This window comes from Bemisia tabaci, chromosome 1, assembly GCF_918797505.1.
Source record: "Bemisia tabaci chromosome 1, PGI_BMITA_v3".
NCBI classification, from domain to species: Eukaryota; Metazoa; Arthropoda; class Insecta; order Hemiptera; family Aleyrodidae; genus Bemisia; species Bemisia tabaci.
The window spans coordinates 87,800,950-87,824,362 of record NC_092793.1 but is presented as its reverse complement, the minus strand read 5'-3'; the positions used below and the strand labels follow the sequence as shown (position 1 = coordinate 87,824,362).

Here is a 23,413-nt window from a genome sequence, read left to right as displayed (position 1 = left end):
AGGAATCTTTCCGACTCTTTATTGCCAAATAGTTGAAGCGTTCCGTACATATTGTGCAAAAACAGTGCATCGTAGAAAGTTGGCGTAATGATTTTTGATCAGCATTTGAGATGAATTGAATGCAATAAAAAAATTAAAAATCGATCGTGGTGCACTTTCGCATAAGGAGTGTGCGGGGTCCTTTATGAAGTCATATCTGTAATAGTGTCTGGTGTCGAAAACGGCTTTTTTAATAGACGACTCTTTTTTTTTCAATTCTTGAACCTTGAGGAATGTTCGTGCAAAGTTCCTCAGATAACACAACTATCTATGCTGTTTAGGAATCTGCTGGGCAGATAGTACAGTCTGGAAGAAAATAACAAACTTCCTGAATGCCAGCGCTTCACTCTCAAACATGGTGTGAGTAAATGTATCAGAATACATTGCATATTGAAAAAGTATGTGTATGCAAGAAAAGCTAGGAAAAATTCGTATTAACACAAAAATCCTTGTCAAAAATCTATGAAAAATATACTTTGGATCAAGAGGTTTCAAGAACAGAAAGCTCATAGTATGTTTATAATAGGCAGGAATTTCACTCAGAGAACGGATCTCCTCTTCACAATGAACAGAAATCTACAGAAAAAGCAACGTACCTTCTAAACAAAGGATTTCTTCCGAATCAGACGTCTCACTACAGGGATCAGCTTCATGTAAAATGTGAAGTAACCTAGAAAGGTGAGGTAAGGATATTTAGTAGAAGGTGTAATTGTAAAAAAAAAATCTTGGACAAATGTTCAAGAGTGAGATACAATCATTAAACAGTGTATGGTGTACATATTTCATGCACATTGTGGAAGCAAATTCCCTTTCTTAGATTTTTTAACATTTTGACTGAGCGCGTCAAACGTGCAAGAAAAGAACCAGGTGAAACGAATTATTTTACATGAGCGCAGCACAAGGGCTGATACATGTGAGCAAAGGAATATTCTTGTTTTTTTATGATGATGTAATAAAGCCGCACTATAATTAGTCCACAGACTGGACTTAACAGAACTTTAGTCGGAAATACAATGTACCATTTTAACAGTTGATGTATCTTAGGAATTTTGGGTCGCCGATTTCATTTTACATCTTAGTTGAACAAAATATTAACATTCTGACCGAGAAACTTGACTTTAAATGTGATTTTTGGCGCTTTTAAAACTGGAGGTTTTTTATTTCTATTCTGACAATTAAGAACCAGTATAAAAAAAATAGCTAAAATGTCTCCCGGACGAGATAACGTAATTCTTGTGTATTTTGAGGCGCTGAATCCAAATAGGACCTCTGTTTTGGTCCATCACCCTTCAATTTTCCGGAATAACCGATATTGACCAGAAAAATAGACTTTTCTAGTGTAGGTAAAATGTTTTTGGGTACAAAATAAAACAATTCTGATGAATTTTAAGCCGCTGAGTCCGAAAATGGCCTTTGTTTATCTGCATCACCACTCAGTTTTCCAGAAAAGCCACTTTATCTCGGGAAAATGAGCAAATTTGACATAATTTTGTCATGCATCCAATCTTTTGATTTTCTTTACCTTTAAACCATTTCTGACTTCTACAAAGCATCTGAAAATCAGTTTTATCGTATTTTACAATCTGGAGCTAGAGTCTATCGGCTCATTGTGATGTGTATTCAGAGTATTCTGAAACAGAAAGTCAGTTGTCATAAGTTCACACCCAGACATTCTTTTCTTGGATCATTCGCTTTTCATTTTCGCCTCAAATCAAGTGTTTTGTAGTTTCCTTATCTGAAGTATGTGGTTTTGAATTCATACAAGAGTTTGAAGTTCATCTGTTTTAGCATTAAAGCCTATTGAGCCCTCAAACTTTACCGATATGATTACAGTTCAAGGTTCCTCTGGTCCGTACCAAGTGATTAGGTACACATCAAAGATGTGTCCTATGGTTCTTCAAATTAACAGTTCAGAAGTAAATTAGAGACTACAGTAACTTAATCCACTCCTGCCCTTTCCTTCAGTGTTTGTTCGTGTCTGTTCTTTATGCGTTACCACTCTAGTGCATACACCGGTAATGTAGGTTAGATAGGTATTATCGCATATTTTCTACTAGCAGTACCTTCTCTTAAGCGTTCTAATTTAGCAAAGAAATTCCACCAGTTGCAGAAAATTGTGTGCGTAATGAATAAGTGAATATGAATACCTCCTTTTGGTGACTCAAAGTTTCTCAGATCCGTCTTAAGGAGGTTTCGCATGTAGGTGCATGATCAGTTTTGCCAGATGAAATTACTGCCCTAGCAGCTTCAAATTTATACTTTGATCTCTGATTCACTAATAAATGACACTTTATGGTGTCATTTATATTTAATCAGTTCAAAGCTAATGCGACAATAAATCATCAAAGGTCCGATTGAGGAAGAAATTTTCCGGTGAGTGCCACGGCTGAATCAACATTCCAACTAGACTTGCGAAGGTATCAACCAGGAAATGATCATCTGTCTGGAAGTGAAATTTTTTTCATTGCATCATACAGTTTAACAGGTAAGATAATTATAATTACTGAGGTACTATCAGGTTAAATACACAAGTTTAGTGTAACATTTAGATTTAAGTATGTTTAACTTTGTGGATAATGATTAATGAAAAAGCGTGGAAAAGTAGTGGCATGGCTAATCTGAGAAAGTACTTACCTAGATTCACTAAGTTTTAGTCTGATTGCTTCTCTTGATGTCCTAATGGAAAAATTATTCGACAAAATTTCTGAAATGTGTGCGATATTTATATCTTCTACATGCCGAAAATTTTGTGAATATGTAGAGCGTTAAGTCAACTTGTTTTCCATTTAAAATCTAAACTGAAAGTAGAAGTTTTGAACACCGTAGTCAATACGTAATTGAGGCACTGGATGCAAAAAGGCCCTTTCTCGGTTGCAGTGTTTGAGAGTCACCTCTAATATTTCATTCTTTGAAAGGAAAGTGAATGCATCAAGTGAACTAGTTGACTCTCAATCAGAAATACCATGAATAGTAGGATAATCATCTCATAATTGTCTCTTATATATGAAAATAAAAACTCTGAAAGTTATCTGAGAAAGCACTTGAGATCGATTTCCATATTCTTAGATGAAGCCTGCGTTTAAAATCACAATATTTCAAATTTTCCATAGTGCTTAAGGCCTGCAGCACAACCTTATCTTTCAAGGCAGGAAAAACACCATGGAACCTCCATCATTGCCAACTTCCAGCTTAAGGCTTTCAGATTACTTCATCCGTGTCTCAGTGGAGAGAAGCTGTAGGATTAACTCATTCCCACGATTTCGTTACTTCACCTACATTTCATGTTGTACTCCTCTTCAAGTATATGACTGCAGATGAGCAGATTTAGAAATTTTTAATGCACTCCGCATCTAAGAAATGAAAGAGCCTTAATAGAATTATCACTTACCATATAGGTATCACTTCCTCATGAGTCTGTTTGGGTTGATACCTTCGCAAGTCTAGTTGGAATGTTGATTCAGCCGTGGCACTCACCGGAAAATTTCTTCCTCAATCGGACCTTTGATGATTTATTGTCGCATTAGCTTTGAACTGATTAAATATAAATGACACCATAAAGTGTCATTTATTAGTGAATCAGAGATCAAAGTATAAATTTGAAGCTGCTAGGGCAGTAATTTCATCTGGCAAAACTGATCATGCACCTACATGCGAAACCTCCTTAAGACGGATCTGAGAAACTTTGAGTCACCAAAAGGAGGTATTCATATTCACTTATTCATTACGCACACAATTTTCTGCAACTGGTGGAATTTCTTTGCTAAATTAGAACGCTTAAGAGAAGGTACTGCTAGTAGAAAATATGCGATAATACCTATCTAACCTACATTACCGGTGTATGCACTAGAGTGGTAACGCATAAAGAACAGACACGAACAAACACTGAAGGAAAGGGCAGGAGTGGATTAAGTTACTGTAGTCTCTAATTTACTTCTGAACTGTTAATTTGAAGAACCATAGGACACATCTTTGATGTGTACCTAATCACTTGGTACGGACCAGAGGAACCTTGAACTGTAATCATATCGGTAAAGTTTGAGGGCTCAATAGGCTTTAATGCTAAAACAGATGAACTTCAAACTCTTGTATGAATTCAAAACCACATACTTCAGATAAGGAAACTACAAAACACTTGATTTGAGGCGAAAATGAAAAGCGAATGATCCAAGAAAAGAATGTCTGGGTGTGAACTTATGACAACTGACTTTCTGTTTCAGAATACTCTGAATACACATCACAATGAGCCGATAGACTCTAGCTCCAGATTGTAAAATACGATAAAACTGATTTTCAGATGCTTTGTAGAAGTCAGAAATGGTTTAAAGGTAAAGAAAATCAAAAGATTCCGAGTTGTTTGGATCCTTCCTGTTATCAATCTTCGTTTGTTTACGAGCCCGTCGTTTCCGATAGCCGATGCTCACTCGCGGACGCCCGGTGAATAAATTTCGCGAACTTTAACGCCTTTTTTCATCAAGAAAGAGTTAATTTCGGACGAAACCAAATGTTTCAACAAATTTCTCGTCAAATTTTACCACTAAATCACAATATACAGCTAGAAACTTTCGCTAAATAAACAAACCGGGCAGCAGCCATATTGTTCGGACTAACTCGGAATAAACCAAGGGTCGTCACCACCTGAGGTGTGACGTCAGTTCTCAGCCCGCGCGATTCAAACAGCGTTATTCATTTTGATAAATTTTCCTGGACCCTTAAAAAAGTGACTCTTGTGTATTTTAAGCTGCTAGATCGGAATTTGACCTCGGTTTTTTTTTATTATACCCTCCAGTTCTCCGGTAAAGCCAATTTTTCTGCGCCTTTTTTGTAAAGACTTTCCTGGAATCAAAGTGTTTTAATAATACATTTTAAGAATTTCCTTGATGTGTCATACATCAACTCCTGTGTATTGTGACTTGTTAAACCCGTATATGACCTTGTTTTTCTTCTATCACCCCTCATGTTCCCGGAAAAGTCGAGTTTCCCCCTAAAATAAGCTTTTTTGGTATATTTGCGACGATGTGCTGAGATGCACTCCGAAAAAAATTAATTTCAACCGCTGGGCGACAAAAGGCGACATTTAAATTGGCATCACTTTAAACTTGAGAACATACGGAACAAGATTTTTCAATTCCCAAAGCATGAACTAGAATTTAAAAAAATGTAGAGCTTCCTGTGGATGATAATTTTCACTGATTTCTATCATTTTTCGGCGTATACTTGTAGCGTTCAAAAGCATACAAATTTTCGCTCAAAATTAATGAAACTGGGGAAAAAGGACATCACATACCATCCGGAGGATCCATGTTGCCCGAAAATTCACATAGGTGAGGCGTAACTTTGTAAAATAAACACTTTGTGACATACTACTGAATACGGCCCTCCATCAGCTAAAGAAAACCTGTAGCCACTCTGTTACTAAGGCCTGTCCCAGCCTTATCAATCATCATTAGTCGATGAAAACTCAGGTGAAAATCCCTGAGAGTATGTATAAAACTGTGATGCCAAACTTTCATTTTTGGGACCTTCGAAATTTGAAGAAAGTTCCATTCCATGGTCTGTGGACCATAATGCGCTGTCATTCAAGTCCCTTGAAAAACTTAAAGAGAAAACATATTCTGGAGATTCATAAGTCGCTCCTTCGTTTGCCATTTTGTTGATTACTGAAAAGAGCCTTACCTGGTTCCTTCCCTATGGTCTTTGAATGACATTATTTAAATGACTCAAATTCTATTACAGTGCGATTGTAATGTACTTAGCTGATTCTGATTACTACATAACTAAATATTTGACACTATTTCATGTTTCAATTCATGTTGAAATTATAAATGAAGAGATTATGATTGTTATTATGATTAATATAATTATAATCATTATTCAGTTGACTACTGTGCACCCGCAAGTGCTGGGTTGCTTTAGGCTTTCACACAGGGGCCAACAATGCTCCTGGGTGTGAGGACTGTTTTTAGTTTGGATGACCGGTTAGTGGTAGTTTCACTCCCACTGGGGAAGTGGCTCGTCACAGCCTAGGATACCTATTTTGAGGAACCAGGGCAGGGAGGTTGTCTGAAAGACGCCTGCCTAGGAGGTTCCTATCCTTCGATGACCAGGGATGGGGGTGCTTATGGTGTGGGGGAGCATTATAGGTGTACTTGTGCTGTTCCACTTTGTCGAGGACCTTCCGGAGGATTCTGGCAGTGCCTAACACAGCAGACTTCTGGGCTAATACTAGCAAATGCTTCCCAGGAATTTCGTTCTTCAGTTTACTCCAGTCTTTGGAAACTGCTCCAGTGGCTCCGATCACAAACGGAATGACTCTGGTTTTGGTCTTCCACATTCTGTTGATTTCGATTTCTACATCTTTGTATTGTAGTTTCTTCTCAGCTTTCTTTTTTGCAATGTTCCTGTCTGCTGGAATAGAAACGTCAATCAGTAGACATGTTTGCCCCTTCCTACGTAGAATGATGTCCGGTCTGTTTGCATCAACAGCTCTATCGGTTCTAATAGGGAAGTTCCACAGGATCGTTGTCTCTCCATTTCTGGTTGTTGCAGTGTTTTTCGGTTTGTGTTCATACCAATTACCTGCGTCGACTTCGATTCCATATTCTTTGCAGAGGGAGTAGTGAAGTTGGGTGCATACTCTGCCGTGTCTCTCGATATAGTCCTTTTGAGCTAGAATTGGGCAACCTGATACAATGTGCTCAATAGTTTCTTTCGAACTGATGGCACATTCTACATTTACTGTTCACAAGTTTCTTGTGGCTTTTCCCCTCCCGGTACCTGGTGTGATCTTGATCGGCTTGATCTTGTGCCGTTACAATCAGGCTCTCTATTTCTGCTTTCAGTACACCTTTACTGAGCCACACGGTTGGGAGGTTACTCTCCATAGAGGCATTTTCTAGCATCAGCAAATACTGTCCATACATGATCTGCCCTTTCCAGTTGGTTCTGATGCATTCAGAGATTTGCTTTTTGATTTTTTGCCTCCTCCTGTTCTTAAAGGCTAATTCAAAGTTTCCCCCAAGCTTGGTTTCAAATTTGTTTGCTTCTTTCGCTATATGATGTTTCTGTAGGGTAAGATTGACGGCATACATGGCTTTAAGAAAAGGGTCTTCGTTTTTTTATTCTTGGAGGTAGTACTTTGCGTTGATGATCAAAGATTTGTACGTTGATGCTATTTGCCGAAGTCCTCGGCCTCCTAATTATCTGCTAACACATAGCATGTCGACATCTGCGGATGGATGAGGCATTTTATGCATTGTCAAGTACTTTCTCGTTTTTATGTCTAAAGCTTTTATTTCGTTTATAAAGAAGAATAATAAATAATTTCTGTTTTTTATCGTTTTTTTCTTTCAAATTTTTATAGTTTCCGACTGAAACAAGTTTGACTCAGTTTTGAGTCGAAACATCTCGGATTTTGTTAATTGTGTAATTTTAGCCTTGTTTCCCGTTTTTTCCTCCTTGTTTTTCCTCTTAGTTGGATGACTGTCGACCAATGCTCCATCATGTTCTTACAGGCGTTTACTATATTTAGGTGCACTCCCATGAGTTCCAGTGCACGGGTGATCTAGCTGTGGGGCATACTGTCGAAGGCTTTTTGGTAGTCAAGTCATGCAATCGATAGGTTCTTCTTGTTCTTCCTGCAATCATCGATGATGGTTTTCGATATTAAGAGTTGATCTAGGCAGCCTTTAGCTCTCTTGCAGCATCCTTTCTGCTCTAGTGGGATTAGTTTTGCACTTTCTAAACATCTGTAAGTTTTTCGGTTATAAGCGCTGTGTAGGTTTTGTACATTATGATGAGGCAAGTTATGGGCCTATAGTTTTTAGGATTTGCAGTATCTCTATTATTTGCTATCAAGTATGTAGTCCCTTTGGCTAACCAAGGTGGGAATTCTTTCCCGTTAAGTAGTTTCTTATACTCGACTGTTAGGTACTCATAGATGCTAGGAATTTTTTTGAATCAAAAGCTTTGTATCTTATCTGGACCAGGAGCTTTTCAGTTTGCAAGGTTTTTAATGGTAGTTGTTAGTTCACCTGCTTTGAGATCTGTCCATTCCATTGTGTTGTTCGTGACCTCTGAGTCTTTAATCCATCCAGCTTCCGAGTTGTGCCGAGTAGGTACTTGATCGTATATTCCTTTCCAGAACTCTTCCACCTCTTTTTTCTGCGGGGTTCCACCGATGTCAGAGAAGTCACCTTTGATGTTCCTGCAGAATCTTTTGCAGTTGCTTTCGAAGCTTCTGTTGTGAAAGAACTGATTTGATCTTTTCTGGTATCTTCTTACCCTTTGGTTAAAAACAGCTAGGTGTTGCCTTAAGTGCTCCATTACTCTGTCTATACTGTTTTCTTCTCCTTCCGTGGTGTATTTGTCCAAGGTTAATTGGACTTTGTTGACTTGAGTCGTCTGCTGTTCTTTTCCTTTGCTCGTTATTTTGAAATTAGCTAGCACTGAGGGGTTCCTCCTCAGATCTTGGATTCTGAACTCGATTATTTTTTGCCATAGGAGCTTATTTTCTTTCTTGTTCATTTTAGTTCCTTTAGGGCCGTTCGCCTCATCGCTGATTGTGAGTGCTGCAGCGTAAAGCAAGCAGTTGATTTTCCACAAGTCAAGATTTTCTTCGCTCTTGAGCATATTTTGTAGGTTTTTAAAGGTTGGTTCGCATGATGATTTCTTCCTCTTTTTTCGCCCGTTTATTTTCCTCATCGGCTCTCTGTCTTCCAGACTCATCTTAAGAACTCTTTGATACACACTCCTTAACCTTGATATCTCTCGCGTGCTCACCTTGTTCTGTTCTTGAAAAGTTATTACGTGTTCCGGTTCTGGGGTTGGTATTCTTGGCTGCATACTCCTTGGGGTTTCGTTGGGTCGAGATGTGGTTGGCGTTGGTTCCGCTTTTCTTAGATTTATTGAATCATTTCGCCTCGGCGGGTGATGCTCATCGTTTGTGGTATCACCTGATGTGCTTTCAGTAGTGTGTTAGTGAGTTAGTGCTCCTACAGTGGCACGAACATAGTCTTTAATTTTCTGGAGCTGTTGTTCGGTTAGTTTTTTCTTGTTCTTGATGTATCTCTGCTGCTTGGCTAACTTCTTAGCGTTGAGATGTAGGCGGGCATTAGGGTTTTGTTCCCTCCATAGCTTGTAGGTGGTTTTAATGTTGTGGATGCCTGTGCTTTCTTTAATAAACTAGTGGCACCATTTGACTTTTTTGTATTCCTCTTCGCTTCATTATACTCTCCGGATAAGGTTGGCTGCATTATTTCTAGTGGTACGGGAGTTTTCGTTGTTAATGTTGTTCTGGGTGTGTATCATCCTTTTGGTGTGGTTCAAAGTGTATTGCTAGGTCTGCAGCCACATCGGCTTTGATTTCTTCCATTTGTACCTCACTTAGTTTTTGATGTTTCTCGATAAATCGTCTTTGTGTGGCGATTTGTGTGTTATTTAATAGCTGCTAAGCTTTCTTCTCTGTTTTTTGAAGAATTTTTTGATTTTCAAAGTTCGTCTTCTATAACAAAGGTCCCAAATTATCTTTCCACCCATATACTGCCCGATCCCCCCTCTAAATCTTCCCCTCCTCTCTCTGGTCCCCTCTGATGTAGGTGTCATTATAAACGCATTTTTAATTCTTTTTTGAGAATTTGATGAAGTTAAATTGAAGGAACATGATCTCTAGAAGTATACTTGAATTTGTGAGGGAGGGGGGGGGCAACCTTACCCACCCCTCCTCCTTCTGGTAGCAAATTTTGGATATTGCAGTGAATTATAAGAAAAACGCGGAACAAAATTTCTTGTGCAGTTTCTGATGGTTATTCTGAGGTTTAGCTGTAATTGTTGTAGCTGAGAAGTGGTCATGGAGGTAATATACTGTCTCAGAACTGTCAAAGCACCTTGCAATGTTTACTTACAACTAAAAGGTAACGCTACCACTTCACAGCTATAACAATTACAGCAAAACCTCAGAATAACCACCAGAAACTTCACAAGAAATTTTATCCCGTGTTTTTCTTAGAATTCACTGCAATATCCAAAATTTACTCTAAATTGTCAAAAAATTTGAAGTAATGTAGAAGTCTTCGATAAATGACAAAAATAAATTTTAGACTTTTATTTGCCTTTCACAAAATTAAAAAAAATAAACCTTCAAAGTGCAAAACTTTAAGAGAAACAAATCGGGAAGTACTAATTTTTTCGGCTACCGGAAGGAGGAGGGGGAGGAGGGGTGGGTAAGGTTGCCCCCCCCCCCTCCCTCACAAATTCGGGTATACTTCTAGGGATCATGTTTCTTCAATTTAACTTCATCAAATTTTCAAAAAAGAATTAAAAATGTGTTTAAAGTGTGATTAAAATGTGTGAACACCCCCCAAAATGCCTCAAATTCAAAATGGCGCCTAAAATAAGGCCTCCCAAATATCGGTATTTTCACTTGTGCGTATCCTGTCATGTGAGGTATCATTTTCCATGTAAGAGGTTGTCCCATTTTCCATAAAAAATGGCCGCAAGAGCTTTTCCATCCATACTTTCAGGAATCATAACGCATCATCGAAGAGGCCTAAATCCGGTGTCATTTCTCGTCTAGCCCCCCCTCCCCCCGGGGGGCCTCTTTTAGGCGCAGATTTTATTTTTGAAGCCAAAACCACAAAAGCCACTTTGAATAAACCCTTAGACAACTATTTCAAAATAGCAGCAAATGCTCATCAGATGTGTATATCAAAACCTCAGGTTTAAAGACCCAAAAAATGAAGCACAAAAAAAAAAAAAATAACTGTATGCCCGGAATCTCAGTTAATTTTACCAGGCGCCTGAACTGTCAAGTGACTCCAGTAGAAAAAGGAGGGGCTAGGGGCTTTGGGGTGATAAAATTCAAATTTCTTGGGATCAATACTCAATTCAACTTCACAATTCCCAGGTTTTATCTGACCTAAAATGAACAAGAAAAAAGCTTCCTACAGTTCGTCTGAGACACCTAGTATTTGGGAACACCTGGTATTTGGGAACACCTGCAAGTGTTCCTTCCCAAGTTGAAAAGGGATAAAAAAAAAATTCATCCAAATAAATATATTATGAATTATCGGAGATGTTCTATCAATTTTTCATTCTGAATTTATATCTTCAGGATTTCACCAACACATTCATAAAAAGAGAAAATGAATAGTTTATTTAATAGTATTTAAATAGCTTAAAATATGCACAGAAAAAGGAGGAATAAGAGTATAGAGTGTATAGATAATACCTGTCAATTTTAGCTTCATTAATTTCGACAAGTGCTCGTAGTTTCACAACTCTTACAGTTTCATCAAATGAGACTTTTTGTTTTGATGACTCCATTTCTAGAAGAGAAATAAAATTTCAAAGTTCACTGATACAGCAGGAAACAACAGTTTAATGGATTCATACATTCATTTAAACACAGCAGTGCAGGGTAGTGTTGGGTTCTAACACAGTTACAACCAACTCTTAAGCCAACATTAAAACTCTTGGATTTAAATCCGTCGCAGTTGGGTACCTTTTCGTACCAACAGTGTTGCGAACGTTAACAACGGCGAAAAAAACGATATTTTCCTGTACTCAGTTCTTGGAAAATTCCTCCTGGTTGATGCGAAAGATAAACCCTGTCAAAATACACGAATTTTAAGAATGGATATGATTTCTTAGATATTCGATACCTCATGGTCATAGTTGACGTCGTCAAATTCAAGGCAAGAAACAACAAATAGGTTCCAGTCTTTGGTGTTCGTGAGAGAACAGTGTCCGACAAGAAAAAATATACAGTTTACCCCATTAAACTTGCTGTGGAGAGGGAGGAGCACACCGATCTATACATTTCCACAGCAACACCTTTTACATACCACCATTGTTACATCCTAAACTTGGAGAAACTGGTCTGGAAGCCATTGACAAATCATCGCGGTTGAATCTTATCTGCAATAAATGCTTTACGCATAGACAAACGATAGAAGATTTAAACAATCACAAGATACAACGCTTGGCGGTGACCAATGAAGCGTTCCTGAGTTCCTTCCCAGACAAACAATATCCATGTTTCAAGAATCACCACAAAGAAATCAGACACAACTGTGTAATTTCTGCCGACTGTTGTGGTTAACTGCTCCCAGCTAGAGTTAAAGTTTCTAAACAAGCTCTTAAAAACGTCCATAATAGGGAGATCAGCCTTTACCTTATTCCGTCAAAACTGTTTACCTAGAAAAACTAATCGAAATCTTATACATACTATACAAGTCCAAAAATATTGCAGCCTTTTTAGTTCTTTCCGGTGCAGAGACTGGTAGCGGCCATCTGGTTGCAAGTATCATGCCCAGATATGGGCAATGCAGATGATGCCCAGATATGCAAATGACTCAGAAGAGGCCAATGAAAGTTTTAAAAGTTTTCAAAGAAAATACTTGACATTATTACAAAGAAAAAAATCGGAGCATATTCAAAAAGCAATCAACAATAGTAAAAATCCGTCAAAAACTCTGTGGGATCAAGTGAAGAGAAACTCAAATTTTAAAGAAAAAAGTAAAAATAATTTTATTTTAAATAGGAATGAAATACCACCGCATGAAATAATGAATGAATACAATAAATTTTCAACGACGATAAAAGAAAGGGTTACTCTCATCAAAAGCAATCTAGATCCACTAGCAGTAGTACCTAGAATAGAAAATACATGTGTACTACATCCGACGGATATCTATGAAGTGGAGACCATTATAAATGAACTGAAAAATAAAAGTTCAGTGGGTGAAGATCAAATTCCCATCCAGATAATAAAAAAATCAGTCAAACATACACGTGAAATAATAGCGAGAGTTTTCAATCTCATGATAGAATGTGGGCAGTACCCATCTGCCTTAAAAATTGCAAAAATTATTCCAATCTACAAGAAAGGAGAACCCTCAGAGTACAGTAACTACAGGCCACTAGCACTGCTGCCTAATTTCTCCAAAATATTTGAAAAATTAATTTATAAAAGGGTATATAAGTTCCTAGAAAAACATAGGATCTTTTGCAGGAAGCAGTTTGGTTACAGGAAACACTGCTCGACGACGGAAGCTTTGTTTGAGATATTAGACGAAATTACACAGGATGATTTACAACACCCAAATCTAGCAGTGTTTTGTGATCTAACAAAAGCGTTTGACTTAGTTGATAGAGACTTGCTGTTAAAAATTTTGGAGAAAGTAGGCATAAGAGGAAGAGCGGGCAGTGTCTTACGGTCATATTTACATCAGTGGCTTCAATATGCTGAAGTTAAAGTAGAAGGAAAAACGTACATCTCAATGAAATTATTAAACGAATATGGAGTCCCCCAGGGTAGTATCTTAGGGCCGCTTTTATTTATAATCTATGTAATGTATGTAAATAATGTACTAATGAGTGGCTCGGCTGTGGATTATGTAGATGACAAAACAGTGGTTTTCAAACAACTAAAAAACGAGGAAGACTGGAAATCAGTAAAAAAGGATGTAATTAATCTAAGAGAACTATATTCAGCCATGTCGCAGTCATTCAGCACGGAAAAATCAGTATACATGCTATTCGGCAAAAACGGAAAGCACGAAGTGAACTTGATTCAATGGAAAGACAGCCAACCACTGGGTGAAATCGAAAGGGTGAATAAACACAAAGTACTAGGACTAATAATACAGGAAAATATTGAATGGAATGAGCATATAGACGCGATAGTAAAAAAACTAGGATCCTACAGCTATGCAATAAATAGACTAAGACATTTACTAAACAGAGCTGATTTGATTAAGCTTTATTATGCCTTCATCTACTCGACGATAAGATATGGGATAATGTTCTGGGGAAACTCGAAAGGAGTTGATAGAGTATTTAAACTTCAGAAAAGAGTACTTCGTAACATTTTTGGACTTAAAAAAAGAGAAACATGTAAAGTGATATTCAAAGAAAATGAATTAATGACTGTATACAATATTTATATAAGGGAGTCAGTTTTGTTTGTAAATAGAAATAAGCACTACTTCGAATTTAATAGAGAAAAAGAGAACTATAGAGGTAGAAATGAGGTAGACATAAGCATATCAGAGATACCAAAAGGAATGATTTCCAAAGGGCCCAAATACAATTGCTCAAAGATATACAACAAACTCCCTAGATATATTAAAGAAATTGAAGAGAGAAGCACCTTCAAAAGAAAAGTAGATACATTTTGTAAGGAGAATGTATTCTATAGTATTGATGAATATTTAGAGTAAATTATGTATATTAGATTTATAACAATTTTTACTTTGACTTTGTAATCTTTTGTTTTGTTTTAAATCAAAAGAAACAATAAATTATTATTATTATTATTATTATTATGGGATCACGGCTACTAAGCTATGCTCGAGGCTCCTGGATCTTGGGGCATGGGCATAGTATGCTATGCTGGTAGGTCAAAGGCTCCGATCCTCAGCATATCATTTTCAGCATACGGATCCCGAGATACTCAGGTAGCTGGATAAACGGAGACCCTACAGATCTTGGCATCTGCGAAGTAACTGGATCCTGAAGCAGCCCTCGACAGCTGGGTACATCGAATTTTGGCCCGACGTTCACCCTAGGAATCCCGTGCGACGGACAATAGAGACAATGCTATCAATGCAAGCGTTTCAATGAAAATGCTGCAAATAGTGGTGGCAAATCTTGCCCTCAGTAGCCGACTAGTATCTGATACCTGGTGGATATTAGCATCTCAGCATATCAATGTAGCAATCCACCATCATTTGCTCGGATTCTTCATATCGAGGGATACCAGCATACCTCTAGATCCAGCTATCAACGTATGCTGGCAGATCCGGCTACTTGGGCATCCGGCATCCTGGTGTATGCGGCATCTCGACATATGCCAAGGGTCAACCTATGCTACCATACCCTGTTCTAGTGCCACATACTGTTTGAGCATTTTAACACTCTCAAATTCTTAATGACTAAACTAAAATTACCAACATTCAATCTTCAAAGATCAGAAGTTATAAAATGATTCCATGTATGACTTGTCAAACTAGCTACGTCAACCAGACAGAACAACAGCTGAAAAAGGAGACTCAACGTCCATAGAAACAACTCAGAAGGCAATGGAACACGAAAAATTTTCAACACCTAATGGGTATTGTTTTTTATTTTGATACTGTTAATGTGCTGAGTCATAAAAGTAGGTATTTTCCTAGGTTGCTATTGGTAATGATGGAAATTTTGCGACATGAAGAGGAAATCCTAGTCTCTGTTTGTTTGTTTTCCCTCCGATCACTGCAAAAGGAAGGTGTATTCATTCTCCTGGCTCTTTTTTTCTTTCTTTTTTTTTGCGGTTTTGTTTTTTGCTTTATTGCAGCCTTGTGGATCTATTTCAATGTTTTATTTCATGTGACTTTTACCATTAAAATATAACTAAGTAATGAATGAAGCTTTCAATTTTGGGCACACTTACTGGATGGTTCAGATTCAGCAGCGGTTTCAGTAGAAACAAAATTAGATGGAAAAAGACCTTCTCCATTCTGGTTGTACCCTTTCCACCAATTCGGATCCGAATCATCAAGAACAAAAACTGAAAAAATAAGAGACAAAACTTTGAGAATACATAATCTACTCGAATTGATAATGAAAAATGTAACGTTGTTCTACCATTTTGAACAGAGCTAATTTTCCCTGATAATGGGCGTCAACCATAGAAACAGCATGACCTGACTGAAATTCGCAGAGGGGGAAAGAACAGGAATGAAATGAAAGCTGCATTTAGATATTTCACTACATCCGACTCCTAAAAAGGCTAAGAGTTTAGCTGTCATGTCTGACAGCATTACTTACTAGTATTGCCACTATGGTCGTGTGTATTTTTGCCAAGACCAATCCATACAGGTCAGTCATTCCCGAGGACGAGTTTTGGTACTTTACTGCGCAGTGACGTAGTATTGAGTGCCTGCAATGTATTTCTTATGGGAGCACTCAATGCTACGTCACAATGGGTGCTGCGAGTTAGGGCCGGGCGGGGAAGTGGATTTCAAAAAAGCTGCGCAATGACTGACCTGTGTGGATTGGTCTTGATTTTTGCCTCTGTGTTCTTAGAAACTGACAGACAACTGGACTTAACTTCAGATTTTATGAGTACAGGCCAGTGGCACCCATTTATTTGAATTCATCCTCTGAGAGTGTGGAGGGAACTGTTCAAAGGAATTTTGGCAGAGTTTTTTAAACCCAAAATGGCAGAGATACCCCGTTTTGATAATGCCAAAAATGAGACCTGTTTGAAAGAGTATTTTTTGCAGGCCCTGATGGCGTATCAAGCAAGGGAGACAGCATTTGCTGATTGGCTGAAGTTATATTCAGTAGGGTGTCCCGAATTCGAACCATCCAAAAAATTTACTCGGATCCTCGATGTTCGATGGTTCTATTGTGTTATTATGAAAGTCCCCAAATTTGAGCGAAATCGGATGAGCCGCAACACGTTTTTAGTCGCGGCAAAAATGTTTGAGACTTGCCTTTTTAGCGTTTTGGATGCAACTTTCGAGGGCAGTTAGCAGCAATTACAGGCATCAAATTGTTTTTTATTGTGACTTTGCATAGTATACTTACAAGTAATAATCTTTGTTTTGACGTTGCAAACCTAAAAATTTTACTTCGAACCCCTTTAAATCGAAAAAAAAATTCCATTTTTCCCTCTTAAGTAACTAGTCCAGGACTTGTATGAAAATTAATGGAAAAAATTAATAACAAGCTGATATTTGGCACAAAGAATCCTTACGACCCCCTGAGTCCCCCCAGAAAAGTCCTCAATGATAGTGTCGAGGATTTGGAATTTAGGGGGGGGGGGGGTGGAGTGCCAAAAAATCGGTTTTGCCGACCAAAACACAGGAACAGTTGCTCGTATCACTACGAACAGCACCATTTTCTGAATCTTTGTAAAATTTTGGAGCGATATGCCTCTTTACCAGTTTCCTGCAGCCCCTTGTGCCTCCCAAAATTACAAAATCACTATTTTGAGGCATATTTTTGAAAATAATGGAGAATTTGCACGCAAATTGTTTATTGCTGCATCTGAAAGTGCCTTTAGAGCTGACTTTGCAGTTTTTTTCATTATTTTTTTCTGATATGGGGAATAGTATAAAAATGGATTCAAAAGCGCGAAAATGCACCGCCTAGTGATGTCATCTGGCGGCATTTGCCATTTAAACGCATGTACTTTAGCAGATTAGATCATTTTGTCATATCTTCTCCAATAATTGTTCAACATATGAATTGAGGGTATCCTCGTGTTCAGCTCACTTAGTACCGTCCACTTAAACACGGGATTCATCAAATTTCAGACACCTGCAAATTCTACATTCTGCAGGGAAAGTTTGACCAGGGCCTGTTCAACGATATATCCTGCTTTATATTGCACTCTGAGCTGTTGGTAAGAATTAATGTCAGCTCATCAGAGCCGGCCTGGAGCCGTGAGGGGCGAGGAGAACCCCCGAACATCGGTAGAAAATTTAATCGTGTAGAAGGGGTGTTCAACCTTGTTTCTCAAATCTGATCTTGCAGACTTGAATCTCTAAGAAATTGATTTAGGATTTAAGGCATAGGCTAAGTGAAAAAATAAACCAAGGGCGGGGGGGGATTGCCACCTTCAAAGTGAAGAGCCCCCCCACCCCCCACCCGTCGAGAATGCCCAAGGCCTAAGCAATACGCAAGGCCAGGAAAACAGGGAGCGTAGATTATGATCGAAGGATATAATGGAGTATAATCTTGATCTTAAATATTTTGACTTGGGCTTGTTCCTACATCATTTGAAGGAGCTGTCCAAAGGGTTGATTGACTTACAAAAAATGATGCCTTAACTTAAGTCTTCATGTCCATGTCCAGGTCAAAATATTTAAGACCATGATTATTTTCCATTATATCCTTTGATCATAATCTCCACTCCCTGTTTTCCTGGCCTTACGTATTGCTAAGGCCTTGGGCATTCTCGATGTGTGGGGGGGGGGGGGGGGGGGCTCTTCACTTTGAAGGTGGCAATCCCCCCCCCGCCGCCCTTGGTTTATTTTTTCACTTAGCCTATGCTTTAAATCCTATATCAATTTCTTAGAGATTCAAGTCTGCATAATCAGTTTTGAGAAACAGGGTTGAACACCCTTGCTACACGATTAAATTTTACAACAATACAACCACGGATCATGAACTAATGGCACATTTTGTTCTTCCTAAAATGAGCCAGAAATAGCAGTTCTTCATTGAAAATTGTAGTCAACTTAGCGTCTTCAATTTCAAAATAGTGTTGTTTCAGTTTGTGATATTTATTTGTGATAAATGTAATTTTAAGTAAATGCCCTCAGCATTTTGCTGAAAACATAGAATGAGAGCTGTGTTTTTTTAATTTTATAGAGGAAAGCAAGGGCATGATAAAAAATCATTTCATATAATCCACTGCACTGCAATGTGCAGAAAAATTGAGGCACCGGGTGCAAGAATGGCACTTCTTGGTTGCGGTGGTTCAAAATATCTACTAATATTTCATCAGTGAAGGAAATTCATGGATTTTGTTGTTTCTACTGAGTTATTTTTCATGATTCTGCAAATTTCTGTGAAAAAAATCCTTGAAATTTACCATTAGAAACTACTCTTCTAAACAAATATGAGCGACATAGATTCTGGAACATCATTAAAAAGAGCTGCCCTTCTCGAGCGCAGCGACTTAATCACAGAGCCGCCTAAAAATGCAAAGGAATTAAGAGCAATTACTTACCCATACTTTTTGAAAATGAACAGTATCCACGATCGCCAGTCATAAACAAGTGACTGAAGTATTGATTTTGAAATTTTTGAGCAGATTAAATAACACTAAGTTGCGACTCGCAAATTAGTTTGATAATGATGCTTGAACATTATCTTTTTCAGTGGAATAATCTTACATCTCGGTACTTTGAAACTGCCGAAATCGTTGCCCCTCTTTTTTAGCTTTTCATCAAATCTTTCTCTTAGATCAAGATGGACAATCAGTCGCGTAATCGGCGTGATCCGTGACGGTCGTTCCTGCGCTCGTCTGCTCTCTCTAATCTCAACTCCTATCTAATCTAGTACTGAGTGTATCCTAAAATCATTGTGCCAAATCGTGCTCCAAGCAACTTTAGGACATGTGATAAGTGTATTGTGACCAACTCCCTGGTGCCCACGTCGGTGTGGCACCATGGACAAACACGTGATAAGGCTACAATCAGGTGAAATTCCTCAGCCTCACCTTGAAAACATCACAAGTGAACAAACTTTAAATCAAATTCCATCTACTAACTCTAATTGTATAAACTATAATGAGGTACTTTTAGAAGCAAACAAAGCTATTGCTACCCTTATACCTACAGATAACTTAGGAAATGACACTGTAAAAGCACTTCTTGATTATAAAAATCTCACAAACAAACTATCTAATGCTCTTCAGAAATCAATTGATGAGACAAATAATTTTAGACACGAACTTATATCAGTTAAAGCTGATCAAGCTAAAAAAGATGAAGAAACAGATGCTAAATTTAGAATTCTGGAAGAAAAAATTAACCTACTTCAAACTAATCTCAACTCAAATATTAATGCTAATAATTCCAATAATAGCAATCCTATGAACAGTGAATCAACCTTAAAACCTACGTTAAATGATGAGGAGAATATGGACACAACTACATTTGCATTACCCGATTCGGATGAGGAAGAACGCATAGTTGACATTGAAACTCTGGCCTGGAAAACCAAGGTGAAAAGGAACAAAGGCGCCTCCAACCAGTCCAGGAAGGACAAACGTAAGAGGGAAGATTCCGCATCCCCTAACTCTAAACCTATCACCAACAATAATTCTACCCCTGGTAAGAAAGTCAAAATTATTACCCAGCATGATTCAGAACCGAACAAGAAGAAACAGTCAACTTTAATTCCTGGCTCAACACCTAAGGACGCACAAGCAGCTTTAAAGGAAAACCCGCCTCCGCCCATTAAAATCTGTAATGTCGAGGATGTCAACAATTTACGTACTTTAATTCAAAATGTAATTAAGGATGACTCACAGTTTTCGCTGAAGGCGATTACAACTGTGGGTACTAAAGCTGTATGGAAAGTGAATGTTATGAAAGAAGAACATTATCGTGTATTAACTAAAGAATTAAATAATAACAAAGAAATTTATTGGTATACTCACGAAAATAAAAATACACGTGACTTTAGAGTTATGTGCAAAGGCATGTCTCCTCAGACTTCGGAGGAGGATATTTTAGATTCACTTAAGGGAAAAAATTTCAATGTTATCAGTGTAGTCAATATTTTTAAGAAAATCCAACCCGAAAATGGCAAGGGAGGTCCCGTAAAAAAAGAACCTTTATTTTTACATCAAATCACCTTTGCTCAAGGGGAAGACCCCGAAAGAGTATTTAACTTAAAAACTATATGTAATCAAGTGGTTAAAATTGAAGCTTGTAAATCCAAACCTAAGTTAATTATGCAGTGCTACAGATGTCAGGGATTTTCGCATTCGAAAAGCTACTGTCATAAGCCCTGGGCTTGCGTCAAATGCGCAGGTAATCATCCATCCTCTCAATGCACTATTCCTGGATATAACTCGAACCCAAAATGCGCTAACTGCAACGCTGGCCACGTAGCCAGTTTTAGGGATTGCCCTGCTAGGAAAGCTGCTCTTGAGGAGAGATTCCAGAAAAAAACTGAAATAACTTCACAAGAGAATGCTAAACCTATTAATAAACCCACTGGCGCCAATAACGCCAACAATTCTTATAAATCTCCAAAGAATTGTAACTTAAAATCCTATGCATCAGTTGCTTCCACCCCTCAAAATGACTTAACACAGGTCATGGACTTATTAAATCAAATTTTTAGTCGTATGACCACTCTTGAAACCAAATTAAATGCTCATGATATTGCTTTGGGCGGATCCTCAACTTCGCACACAAGATGACAAATCCGACTCAGATTTCCTGTAAAGCCAGTAAAAATTTCTTTTTAGATGTTTCAAATGTATCTTTATTAAATAATGCATCTACACTCCGAATAGTTGCGTGGAATGCTAATGGCATTATAAATCATAGAGCACAGATCATACAATTTCTTAATGATTATAATATTGACGTCATGCTTATCTCTGAAACAAGGCTCACAAAAGAATCGTATTTCTCTATTCCTAATTACATTTTTTATCATGCATTGCACCCTGACAACACAGCGCACGCTGGCGCAGGCGTGCTGATAAAACGTAGAATTAAGCATTTCTTAAACGACTCAATTGTAAAGGAAATGTTTCAGTCCGTATCAATCACCATTAGTTTACAACAACAGGATCTAACAATCGCAGTTATATATTCTCCACCTCATCATAATCCCCAAGAGATAGATTACGCTAATCTTATTGATCGACTAGGCACGCGTTTCCTGATAGCCGGAGACTGGAATGCGAAGCACTTTGCCTGGGGATCAAAATCTGTGTATACCAAAGGCAGACATTTATTGAAAGCAATTGACTCGCTTCACGCGAGCATTGCATCACAAGGACGCCCTACGCATTACCCTACAGACCCACTTAAGAACCCCGATGTATTAGATTTTGGAATTTATAAAGGCTTTTCCAAGCAAAATATACATACGTCATTAATAGAAGATGAACTTTCGTCTGACCACATCCCCGTCCACTTTCATTTAGCAGCCTCTCCAATTTTTACAACACCTCCTACTGGACTTATAAATAAAGCCACTGATTGGGAATGTTTTAAGGATTACATTAATGAAAGAATTAAACTTTATGCAGACCCTAAATTAGACACTCCGCAAAAAATCGACTCTGAACTAGAAAATCTTGTTAAAATCATACAGGATGCGGCGAAAAATGCCACCCCTCCCCCTATTCAACACATTAAAGCCGGATATAAAACCCCCCCCTACATCCTCAAAATCATAAAGGAAAAAAGAAAAGCTAGGAAAAGATGGCTGCGCTCCAGAGACCCCGAAGATAAAGCCTATTTTAACTCCATCTCAAGAGAACTAACAAATGAGCTTTGGACTATTAGAAATAATCAACTTGAAAAATTTATTAAAACATTAGATGCCTCACCTGCAACCGACTACTCCCTTTGGAGAGCGATCAGTTACATAAAACGTCCACCACTACATAATGCCCCTTTATTTAATGATAATACAAGGAAATGGGCCAAAACTGACCTCCATAAAGCAAATTTACACGCAACCCACCTCGAAAAAGTATTTAAACCCAATTCACTACCCAATGCTACGAAACGCGATATTCTCCTGCATCTAAATGAAACAGATCTGATAGAAACAGAGCACGAAATACCCCATTTCTCTTTTGGGGAAGTTACCAAATTAATAAGCAAATGCAAAACAAAAAAAGCCCCAGGAAAAGACCAACTTACTGGCCTCATCCTTAAAAAATTACCTGATAAAGCAATTCATAAATTAGTCCAAATTTTTAATGCAATAATCAATCTACAATATGTCCCTAGCAAATTTAAAGAAGCAATAATAATAGTTTTTCATAAAAAAGGCAAACCCGAAAGAAATCCCTCTTCTTATCGTCCAATATCTTTGCTCTCATCCATAGCAAAACTATGGGAAAGACTTTATCTTCCTAGACTATTAAAAGTAATCAATATTAAAAACATACTGCCAGATATTCAATTCGGTTTTAGAGCTAAACACTCTACCATTGAACAAATACATAGAGTAACCAATTTTATTGAAAAAGCCCTTGAAAAAGGAGAATATTGCGTCTCTGCATTCTTAGACGTTGCACAAGCATTTGATAAAGTCTCTCATAAACTCCTTATTAAAATGTTAGCAAATCTTCTCCCTGCTTGTCATGTTAGATTAATCCAATCGTATCTCTCTGACAGAACTTTCCGAGTTAGAGTAGGTGAGGCACTGTCGGACGAAAAACCAATTCTGGCAGGAGTCCCGCAAGGCTCAGTTCTAGGCCCATTGCTATATTTACTGTTTACCTCAGATATTCCCGCTCCAACCAGAAAATCCCTCTTAGGAAAGTATGCTGATGATACTACGTATTTGTCTAGCAATAAAAGTCAGGAATTAGCTACACTTGAACTTGAAGATAACCTTCAAAATTTCTATAACTGGACGAGTGAAAAAGACATCAAACTTAATTGTGCAAAAACTATTTATAAGATATTCTCTAACCGTAGTATCAAGGACATTAACATTATATTCAATAAAGTCCTATTAAAACCTTCAGAAGTGGCCAAGTATTTAGGTATACACCTAGATACTAAGTTAAAGTGGAAGGAACACATAAAAATCAAAAGAGAAGAATGCTTGTTCAAACTTAAAAAATTGTATTGGTTAATAGGTAAAAAATCTAAGTTAAGTATTAGTA

General features: G+C 37.9%; 1 protein-coding gene across 2 annotated transcripts in view; it reads right to left on the bottom strand.

Moving 5' to 3' along the window:
• The window catches only part of Stam (signal transducing adaptor molecule), a 74,015-nt gene that overhangs the window by 8,409 nt on the left and 42,193 nt on the right, over positions 1-23,413 (bottom strand). For both annotated transcript variants that reach the window (XM_072306391.1, XM_019051532.2), the window contains exons 6-8: positions 15,470-15,586; positions 11,264-11,360; positions 636-709 (exon numbers count right to left, since the gene is read on the bottom strand). In XM_072306391.1, the coding sequence (XP_072162492.1) occupies positions 636-709; positions 11,264-11,360; positions 15,470-15,586 (288 nt within the window). The remainder of the gene's footprint in view (positions 1-635; positions 710-11,263; positions 11,361-15,469; positions 15,587-23,413) is intronic.